General features: G+C 43.1%; 1 protein-coding gene across 1 annotated transcript; it reads right to left on the reverse strand.

Annotated features, from left to right (window-relative positions):
* Window positions 1–1,451: 1,451 nt before the first annotated feature.
* On the reverse strand, window positions 1,452–11,794 carry LOC109904938 (BTB/POZ domain-containing adapter for CUL3-mediated RhoA degradation protein 2-like). The gene is made up of 6 exons (XM_020502032.2): window positions 11,661–11,794; window positions 10,382–10,630; window positions 9,973–10,184; window positions 4,694–4,830; window positions 3,453–3,642; window positions 1,452–3,200 (listed from the first exon to the last, which is right to left on the reverse strand). Exons 2-6 carry the CDS (start codon window positions 10,626–10,628, stop codon window positions 3,024–3,026), a joined length of 963 nt encoding a protein of 320 aa, XP_020357621.1. The 5' UTR covers window positions 10,629–10,630; window positions 11,661–11,794; the 3' UTR covers window positions 1,452–3,023.
* Window positions 11,795–11,816: the final 22 nt, after the last annotated feature.

Consider the following 11,816-nt stretch of genomic DNA (forward strand, 5'->3'; position numbering starts at 1 on the left):
GAACATGATCACCGGGCTACTGCACAAAGCACGAACATGATCCCAGGGCTACTGCACAAAGCACGAATATGATCCCAGGGCTACTGCACAAAGCATGAACATGATCCCTGGGCTACTGCACAAAGCATGATCCCAGGGCTACTGCACAACGCATGATCCCAGGGCTACTGCACAAAGCATGATCCCCAGGCTACTGCATGAACATGATCCCAGGGCTACTGCACAAAGCATGATCCCCGGGCTACTGCATGAACATGATCCCAGGGCTACTGCACAAAGCATGAACATGATCCCTGGGCTACTGCACAAAGCATGATCCCCGGGCTACTGCACAAAGCATGAACATGATCCCCGGGCTACTGCACAAAGCATGAACATGATCCCCGGGCTACTGCACAAAGCACAAACATGATCCCTGGGCTACTGCACAAAGCATGATCCACGGGCTTCTGCACAAAGCATGATCCCAGGGCTACTGCATGAACATGATCCCAGGGCTACTGCACAAAGCATGAACATGATCCCAGGGCTATTGCACAAAGCATGATCCCAGGGCTACTGCACAAAGCATGAACATGATCCCCAGGCTACTGCACAAAGCATGATCCCAGGGCTACTGCACAAAGCATGATCCCAGGGCTTCTGCACAAAGCATGAACATGATCCCTGGGCTACTGCACAAAGCATGATCCCAGGGCTACTGCACAAAGCATGATCCCCGGGCTACTGCACAAAGCATGATCCCAGGGCTACTGCACAAAGCAGGAACATGATCCCAGGGCTACTGCACAAAGCATGATCCCCAGGCTACTGCACAAAGCATGATCCCCGGGCTACTGCACAAAGCATGATCCCCGGGCTACTGCACAAAGCATGAACATGATCCCAGGGCTACTGCACAAAGCAGGAACATGATCCCAGGGCTACTGCACTGGGCCGAAGTATCTGGGAATGAGATTAGCCATTTATAGACATCGTTGAATGTGTCCCTCAAGAGCATTTTCATGAAAAAGTCTTAGGCATGACTATATGTCAACATGGGATATGATAAACTCTCAAAACTATAAATATACACACAAAAAACCCATTCACACTCTTCCCTGTCTATTCACAGAAGGCTAAAGGGCTACGATAGTTGATTTTGATTGCTTGTGATACATTTTCTGGTCCTTGAACTTGTCACAATCCCCCCCCCCCCCCAGCTGTATAATAAATGTACACAAACCATCTATAAGTCTATAAGTCTGATGGCTACCTACACTGAGTAGACCAAATATTAGGAACACCTTCCCAAATATTGAGTTGCACCCCTTTGCTTTGTTCTCAGAACAGCCTCAATTTGTTGGGAGTATGGACTCTACAAGGAGTCGAAAGCATTCCTCAGGGATGCTGGCCCATATTGACTACAATGTTTCCCATAGTTGTGTCAAATTGGCTGGATGGGCCTGGCACCTGCTACCATACCCCGTTCAAAGGCACTTCAATATTTTGTCTTGGCCATTCACCCTCTGAATGGCACATATACACAATCCATGTCTCAATTGTGTCAAGGTTTAAAAATCGATCTTTAACCGGTCTTCTCCCCTTCACCTTCGCTGATTTGAAGTTGCAATTTTGATTGTATGAACACAGATTTGATTGTTTTGTGAAGAAGAGAGTTCTATATAAAACCATGAAGAAACAGCATAAGCACCTCAACATTTTAAATCACGAGTTTTCCATCGACAAAGTCTGTCAGGCACCAGGGTGATGCAGCTTGGCAGCCATTTTGTGCCCAAGGCCATTTTGGGGCCAACACCACCAGTGCTTCAGTGGTGGGTGTAGTGATTCAGTGAAGAGCCAGAGGGAACCAGTTTCCTCCTCTGTGGTTAGATGGGACACATCCTGAAGGCGTCAGCTAGCTACAGTTCGGCTGGCGCCTAGCCGTAGGCAAACAAGTGTGCTCACATACTCCCTTGAAAAATGTGAAAAAAAGTGGCAATAGTACTGTTTGTCTATATTGAGATGCCGCAGCCAGAATACACTTCCTCAAAATAGTCAGAATTCATCTGAGATAACTTATGAAATCTGTCATTCATTTTAAAGTTTTGCAGAGATCTTAGACGCACAATTTTACATCTAACTAAGAGGTTTGGTGCAGGATTTCTCAAGTGATAAAATGTGCATGAAAACTAGTCGTCTTCTTGTTGAACGACAATAAAAAAAAAAACTTAATTGAAGAATCCCTACTGTTGACCAATCACCGACAAAAAGGGGTCGACTTCAGCTACAGATTTCGGCCTCAAGGATTTTGTGTTTGTGTTTGTGTTTGTGTTTGTGTTTGTGTTTGTGTTTGCACGAACAGCTGAAAAAAAAGAAACTTGACTAAGACCAAAACAAACAAAAAAAAATCTTAAAATATCATTATAATATTATACACAAACTGTTTCTGAACAGTTTTGGATGGGAAGCATACTGACGCCTTTAGTGTCCCAGTGGCTGGTCAGTAAGGAGTGGTTAGATGGCACCCTTTTCCCCTTATACACTACTTTTGAACAGAGCCTTATGGGTATAGGATGGGGACTAGGGTGCCTTTTGGGAGCCATCACTCACTCTCACCAATGGCTGCAGAGTAACAGTAATTAGTGCAGAGTTAGGTTGGATGAATCATTAAATACATTTTGAGGCTCTCACTGAGAGGTGACTGACAGGGAGATGAGGGTTCGAATGGTAGTGCACTACATAGTGCGTCATATTGAGACGTATAACTTAGTGTCCCAGCGGGCAGGGCAGTAGGGAACCAGTTTCCTCCTCTGTGGTTAGATAGGCTTCGTCAAAAACTGCACATTATTCTCTACATTTGACCAGAGCCCTATGGGCCCTTATTTCCTATATAGAGCCTTATGGGCCCCTATTTCCTATATAGAGCCCTATGGGCCCCTATTTCCTATATAGAGCCCGTGTCAAAAGTAGTGCACCATATAGGGAATAGGGTGCAATTTGAGACGCATCCTTAGTGTCCCAGAGGCCGGTCGTCGTAGGTGCTATACCCCAGAGTGGGTGGGGCCTTCCTCCTCCTCGCTGTGGAAACCACAGTGGGTGTGGCTGTGGGCGTGTCGACGGCGTGTGGCCTCCAATAGGGAGTCGTCAGGGACAGGAAGTGTCTCATAAAGCAAAGCGTTCAGAGTCTCCTCGTAGATCCTGGCCTCTGGAAACTCCACCTGAGATAGAGAGACGGACGGACATGGTCAACATTAAGATTAGCTACAGTACAAAAGATAGTGTGCCTGTGTCAGCAACGATGGACTGCCATGAACAAATAAGTGAGTGAGTGAGTGAGTGAGTGAGTGAGTGAGTGAGTGAGTGAGTGAGTGAGTGAGTGAATTAATGAGTGTGTGTGTGTGTGTGTGTGTGTGTGTGTGTGTGTGTGTGTGTGTGTGTGTGTGTGTGTGTGTGTGAAACCCCTAACCAACCTGTTTTTTCTCTGTGACGTAGACTATGGATGTGCAGCAGACCTCTGCCAGTTTGCGTCCCTGTCCGTAGAACGACCAGCAGCAGATCTCGTCGCCGATCATGGCCTTGATGAAGAGAACACGGCCATTGTAGCTCAGCGACAGCTTGTCAAACAGCTCAATGTTCTTCAACAGGTTGTCGTCTGAATTACTGTGGAGGAATTACAACCCACGGGTCAACAGGTTGTCGTCTGAGTTACTGTGGAGGAATTACAACCCACGGATCAACATGTTGTCGTCTGAGTTACTGTGGAGGAATTACAACCCACGGGTCAACAGGTTGTCGTCTGAGTTACTGTGGAGGAATTACAACCCACGGATCAACAGGTTGTCGTCTGAATTACTGTGGAGGAATACAACCCACGGGTCAACAGGTTGTCGTCTGAGTTACTGTGGAGGAATTACAACCCACGGATCAACATGTTGTCGTCTGAGTTACTGTGGAGGAATTACAACCCGCGGGTCAACAGGTTGTCGTCTGAGTTACTGTGGAGGAATTACAACCCACGGGTCAACAGGTTGTCGTCTGAGTTACTGTGGAGGAAATACAACTCACGGGTCAACAGGTTGTCGTCTGAGTTACTGTGGAGGAATTACAACCCACGGGTCAACAGGTTGTTGTCTGAGTTACTGTGGAGGAATTACAACCCACGGGTCAACAGGTTGTCGTCTGAATTACTGTGGAGGAATTACAACCCACGGGTCAACAGGTTGTCGTCTGAGTTACTGTGGAGGAATTACAACCCACGGGTCAACAGGTTGTCGTCTGAGTTACTGTGGAGGAATACAACCCACGGGTCAACAGGTTGTCGTCTGAGTTACTGTGGAGGAATTACAACCCACGGGTCAACAGGTTGTTGTCTGAATTACTGTGGAGGAATTACAACCCACGGGTCAACAGGTTGTCGTCTGAGTTACTGTGGAGGAATTACAACCCACGGGTCAACAGGTTGTCGTCTGAGTTACTGTGCAGGAATTACAACTCACGGGTCAACAGGTTGTCGTCTGAGTTACTGTGGAGGAATACAACCCACGGATCAACAGGTACAGCATTCCATTGTCAACACAGAGGACATAACGAGTACTTGACATTAGAGGCCCTCACTCATTTACCAACAGTCATGAACTATTACTGACTCTCCAAACAACAGAACAAGTATAGGGCTGCCATTTTGTAAGACACTATACTTGTAGAAGCTCACCTAGTATAGGAGTACTTGTTGTTGCTTCTTTTGTACAGCAGCTTCACCACAGGCATGGTGCAGGCCTGGATCAGTCTCTCTTCCTCCTTGGCAGAGGTGACAACAGGGATTACACACAGAGACTGCTCCTTCTGGTCCTGTTAATCAAAACAGACACCACAGGCAGGCTGTTATAGTACATAAGAGAAAAAGAGGACCTGAACCAGTCTAAACAATGTCTGGTTCCACTCTCACTGGCTCTGTGCTGCTGAACAATACCAAGGATGCATGTCAGGACTAGAGGTCAACCGATTCATCGGAATGGTTGATTAATTAGGGACGATTTCAAGTTTTGATAGCAATCGGTAATCTGCATTTTTGGATGCTGATTATGGACGATTATATTGTACTCCACGAGGAGACTGCGTGGCAGGCTGACCACCTGTTATGCGAGCGTAGCAAGGAAGTAAGTTGCTAGCTAGCATTAAACTTATCTTATAAAAAACAATCAATCTTAACATAATCACTAGTTAACTACACGTGGTTGATGATATTACTAGTTTAACTAGCTTGTCCTGCGTTGCATATAATCGATGCAGTGCCTGTTAATTTTTCATCGAATCACAGCCTACTCAAACGGGTGATGATTTAACAAGCGCATTCGCGATTCCTGTCGTTGCACCAGTGTACCTAACCATAAACATCAATGCCTTTCTTAAAATCCATACACAAGTATATATTTTTTTTAACCTGCATATTTAGTTAAAATAAATTCATGTTCGCAGGCAATATTAACTAGGGAAATTGTGTCACTTGTCTTGCGTTCTGTGCAAGCAGAGTCAGGGTATATGCAGCAGTTTGGGCCGCCTGGCTCGTTGCGAACTGTGTGAAGACCATTTCTTCCTAACAAAGACCGTAATTAATTTGCCAGAAATGTACATAATTATGACATAACATTGAAGGTTGTGCAATGTAACAGCAATATTTAGACTTATTGATGCCACCCGTTAGATAAAATACGGAACGGATCCTTATTTCACTGATAAAATAATAAACGTTTTGTTTTCGAAATGATAGTTCATGGATTCTACCACATTCATCACCAAAGGCTCATATTTCTGTGTGTTTATTATATTATAATTAAGTCTATGATTTGATATTTGATAGAGCAGTCTGACTGAGCAGTGGTAGGCAGCAGCAGGCTGCCTCATAAGCATTCATAAACATTCATTCAAACAGCAACAGAGTTTGCCAGCAGCTCTTAGCAATGCTTGAAGCACAGCCGTTTATGACTTCAAGCCTTGTCAACTCCCGAGATTAGGCTGGCAATACTATAGTGCCTATAAGAACATCCAATAGTCAAAGGTATATGAAATAAAAATGGTATAGAGAGAAACAGTCCTATAATAACTACAACCTAAAGCCTCTTACCTGGGAGTATTGAAGACTCGTGTTAAAAGGAACCACCAGCATTCATATGTTCTCATGTTCTGAGCAAGGAACTGAAACGTTAGCTTTTTTACATGGCACATATTGCACTTTTACTTTCTTCTCCAAAACGTTGTTTTTGCATTATTTAAACCAAATGGAACATTTTTCATTATTTGAGACTTAATAAATTTTTATTTATGTATTATATTAAGTTAAAATAAAAGTCTTCATTCAGTATTGTTGTAATTGTCATTATTACACACACACACACACACACACACACACACACACACACAGTGGGGAGAACAAGTTTTTGATACACTGACGATTTTGCAGGTTTTCCTACTTACAAAGCATGTAGAGGTCTGTAATTTTTTATCATAGGTACAGAATCTAAAACAAAAATCCAGAAAATCACATTGTATGATTTTTAAGTAATTAATTGGCATTTTATTGCATGACATAAGTACAGTGCCTTGCGAAAGTATTCGGCCCCCTTGAACTTTGCGACCTTTTGCCACATTTCAGGCTTCAAACATAAAGATATAAAACTGTATTTTTTTGTGAAGAATCAACAACAAGTGGGACACAATCATGAAGTGGAACGACATTTATTGGATATTTCAAACTTTTTTAACAAATCAAAAACTGAAAAATTGGGCGTGCAAAATTATTCTGCCCCTTTACTTTCAGTGCAGCAAACTCTCTCCAGAAGTTCAGTGAGGATCTCTGAATGATCCAATGTTGACCTAAATGACTAATGATGAAAAATACAATCCACCTGTGTGTAATCAAGTCTCCGTATAAATGCACCTGCACTGTGATAGTCTCAGAGGTCCGTTAAAAGCGCAGAGAGCATCATGACGAACAAGGAACACACCAGGCAGGTCCGAGATACTGTTGTGAAGACGTTTAAAGCTGGATTTGGATACAAAAAGATTTCCCAAGCTTTAAACATCCCAAGGAGCACTGTGCAAGCGATAATATTGAAATGGAAGGAGTATCAGACCACTGCAAATCTACCAAGACCTGGCCGTCCCTCTAAACTTTCAGCTCATACAAGGAGAAGACTGATCAGAGATGCAGCCAAGAGGGCCATGATCACTGTGGATGAACTGCAGACATCTACAGCTGAGGTGGGAGACTCTGTCCATAGGACAACAATCAGTCGTATATTGCACAAATCTGGCCTTTATGGAAGAGTGGCAAGAAGAAAGCCATTTCTTAAAGATATCCATAAAAAGTGTAGTTTAAAGTTTGCCACAAGCCACCTGGGAGACACACCAAACATGTGGAAGAAGGTGCTCTGGTCAGATGAAACCAAAATTGAACTTTTTGGCAACAATGCAAAACGTTATGTTTGGCGTAAAAGCAACACAGCTCATCACTCTGAACACACCATCCCCACTGTCAAACATGGTGGTGGCAGCATCATGGTTTGGGCCTGCTTTTCTTCAGCAGGGACAGGGAAGATGGTTCAAATTGATGGGAAGATGGATGGAGCCAAATACAGGACCATTCTGAAAGAAAACCTGATGGAGTTTGCAAAAGACCTGAGACTGGGATGGAGATTTGTCTTCCAACAAGACAATGATCCAAAACATAAAGCAAAATCTACAATGGAATGGTTCAAAAATAAACATATCCAGGTGTTAGAATGGCCAAGTCAAAGTCCAGACCTGAATCCAATCGAGAATCTGTGGAAAGAACTGAAAACTGCTGTTCACAAATGCTCTCCATCCAACCTCACTGAGCTCTAGCTGTTTTGCAAGGAGGAATGGGAAAAAATGTTAGTCTCTCGATGTGCAAAACTGATAGAGACATACCCCAAGCGACTTACAGCTGTAATCGCAGCAAAAGGTGGCGCTACAAAGTATTAATTTAAGGGGGCAGAATAATTTTGCACGCCCAATTTTTCAGTTTTTGTTTTGTTAAAAAAGTTTGAAATATCCAATAAATGTCGTTCCACTTCATGATTGTGTCCCACTTGTTGTTGATTCTTCACAAAAAAATACTGTTTTATATCTTTATGTTTGAAGCCTGAAATGTGGCAAAAGGTCGCAAAGTTCAAGGGGGCCGAATACTTTCGCAAGGCACTGTATTTGATACATCAGAAAAGCAGAACTTAATATTTGGTACAGAAACCTTTATTTGCAATTACAGAGATCATACGTTTCCTGTAGTTCTTGACCAGGTTTGCACACACTGCAAATATTGGACTGTATGAGTTAGTGGTTAGTGGAATATAACCTATATTCTATTGGACTGTATGAGTTAGGGTTAGTGGAATATAACCTATATTCTATTGGACTGTATGAGTTAGTGGATAGTGGAATATAACCTATATTCTATTGGACTGTATGAGTTAGTAGATATTGGACTGTATGAGTTAGTAGATATTGGACTGTATGAGTTAGTGGTTAGTGGAATATAACCTCTATTCTATTGGACTGTATGAGTTAGGGTTAGTAGAATATAACCTATATTCTATTGGACTGTATGAGTTAGGATTAGTAGAATATAACCTATATTCTATTGGACTGTATGAGTTAGGATTAGTGGAATATAACCTCTTTACGACATCTACAGGTTAATGGATCGCAGACCGTGGGGGATAGAAGCAGGACGCCGGATTGGATTCAACAAATCTGATCTAACAAAGGGGATATTCGTCATTTCCGACATGATTGATGTATTGTAACAGGCCCACAATGCGGTAACTGAAGTCCAATTAGGATATATTTGTCTGTTTCCACTTTTCAGGTTTAGAAGAAGTGACTGCTAAATGCTAACTCCTGTTCGTATAAGCTGGTAGCTCAGCTAGCATACAGAAATCAGTGGTGGTAGTCAAAGTAGTTTTTTAAACTGTAATGTCGTTGATTGGCGACGATGACATGAAAATGTATTGGGGTTGGCATCCATACAAATATTACCTACCGATTTATACCTCAACATAGTGCATTTCACCCACGCGTTTCCATAGCATTTCCATTGTTTTGGTTGGGTTCGATTGATCTCTCTACCGCATGTATCATTTCCCACTGTCACCATGGAGACAGCAGAACCTCCCAGTAGAACCTTGGCTAGTCCAAATACTGAATGTCATGCATTCCAATGAACATCTATGACACTGACACAGCCTGCATCCTAGCGGGCAGCAGGTAGCCTGGCAGTTAAGAGCGTTGGACCAGTAACCGAAAGGTCGCTGGTTCGAATCCCCTGAGCCAACAAGGTGGGATATATCCACTGTTTAACCCCCCCCAACACCAACTACTCCCTGGGCGCCAATGATGTGGACGTTGATTAAGGCCGCCCCCGCACATCACATTTCGGTTGAATGCATTCAGTTGTGCAACTGTCTAGGTATCCCCTTTCCAATAGTGTTCACTAGGGACCCAGGTAAAAAGTAGCGCACTACATAGGGAATAGAGTGCCATTTGAGACTCAGGCACATTATACCTACTGCCACTATAGTTGTAACAGTCATGGTATTTTGGATGAAGGTGATTGGCCAGCCAAATTACTGCGGTTCTCGTAATAGATATATACATTTTTTTTTTTTTTTTGAGACGCACATTTTCTCCTCCTCTGCACCTGACTGCATGTGCTGCCATAGAAATATATTGAATAGATGGGTGGACATTGCAAGTGTACTCATAGGAGCAAAGCAGGAAGTAAAAGATGTGCTAAAATATGTGGTGTGATTTGTTGATTCAACTCAACTGACATTACAAAAAAACACATTCCATTGCATGAGCCACATCAGTTAATATCATGTCAATGAACATTCTACATTACCATGGAAATTATTGCATCACAATATCAGGCAGCCATTGAAAGGGTACCCATGAGTTAACCAATCAAATTGCCTGGGTTAGAGGTTCCATTCCCATTCTATGTGTGTTGCTGCTGCATTGTGGGGGGGGGGCATTGGCCTTCAGCATGGAGTCCTGCCTGGTGAGCACCTGCAGCGTGGTGTAGAACAGGGTCCCCCCTACGTTTAGACGCACATACTTGTTACCCAGGCACACCGCCGCTCTGTAGCTGCACGTCTTGGTCTTGGGACACGCCATCTGGGAGGCTGTGGAGGGGGAGAATATAATATAACTTTATTGTCTATTCAAGGATGAAAATATTTCTATTTCTTTTGGCATCACCATATAAGTATTTAAAATATTGTTTTTAATGTGTATGATGCGTAAGTGTATACAGTCTGCCTAGCACACTGTATAGCCTACATAAACACAGAGGATATTGGCACATTCATTCATAACTGACCATAGCTGCCCTGATTGCCCACTGTTCCATGTATACCTTCATGGGAAGGTCTAATGGCTTGGGAGCCAGTGGAGATGACCTGGGTTTGGAGGCATAGCCAGTGCAGGGGGAGCTGGCAGCTGTCCCCGGACATGTCCCTCTGAAGGTAGATGACCACCCTGCAGATGGAGGTCCTGATGTCCCCCGCCGTGGTGACAGCTACTGGGGGGGGAGGGGGGCACAGCCTTTCACTGGCCAGGCAGATCATACCTGGTGCATGGGAGGCAATAGAAACGTACAGCAAAAACCTCAATCCTCTGGCATGTGCTGAGATGACAGACTAACAAGGTGACAGTTGGGAAAATGTCCCTCTGAAAGGAATGAAATCTGAAACCTTGATTTATAGTCATTGAGTGAAATTAGAGGGGAGTTGCTCTGGCCAATGGGGTCATACTTAAAACACCAGTGGTCGAGAACACTGTGAACACAATGGAGAGGAAGCCACCCACCCAATCAGTATCTCCCTCTCCATTTCCCCTAGCATGGAATTCAGCAGTGTGTGTGTGTGTGTGTGTGTGTGTGTGTGTGTGTGTGTGTGTGTGTCTTATTTCAAATCAAAATTGATTTGTCACATACACATGTTTCGCAGATGTTATTGCGGGTGTAGTGAAATGCTTGTGTTTCTAACTCCAACAGTGCAGTAATATCTAACAATACACACAACGTAAAAGTAAAATAATGGAATTAAGAAATATATAAATATTAGGATGAGTGATGACATAAACTCTTTATAGTGTTTTATTTACATATTAGAGGCGATAAGGTGAAAGCAATTTTCCCACACAACATCTCTCCATCTCACTATCACGCATTAGTTTCGCTTCCCCAACCGCCATTTTTAAAAAGACCTGACGGAGCTCATTGCCGCCTTGAATTACACAGGAACGGGCAGCGTTTAGGTCATGTAATTGATTCTGTTGGAAAGAGGAGAAATTGTGCTTTACAATGGTATTGACATTACAGTTGATCTGGAAGTATTACGTTTTGGGGGCGCTAAAATAAGGGCAATTGTTCGGACCAAGGCGATGTACGAGTTTACGTTAACTGACGTTACTAGTACTGGCTAACTTATTGTTGTTAGCCAGCTATAATATGTCAAGTACAAATTCAAGAACATTGAGACAAAACTTGGAACGACGTAGTCCTAGTGTATAATAACTAGATAACGTTTCAAATAGAATTTGAAATATAACGATTAAAAAACACACACAAAAAACTACCTAACTTTCTAGATACTCACCCACGCCTTCTTTCTCTTGGGATAATTAGTTTGTTGAACAGCTGTTCGTTAGTACATTAAAAGCTATGTTATATGTACGCCACCTACAGTTGTCAATGTTTACAAGGCAACGACGATAAATAACTTTCCCGACACTCTAAAAGTGTCCTACTACAA

The sequence above is a fragment of the Oncorhynchus kisutch genome, linkage group LG15, assembly GCF_002021735.2.
Source record: "Oncorhynchus kisutch isolate 150728-3 linkage group LG15, Okis_V2, whole genome shotgun sequence".
NCBI lineage: Eukaryota > Metazoa > Chordata > Actinopteri > Salmoniformes > Salmonidae > Oncorhynchus > Oncorhynchus kisutch.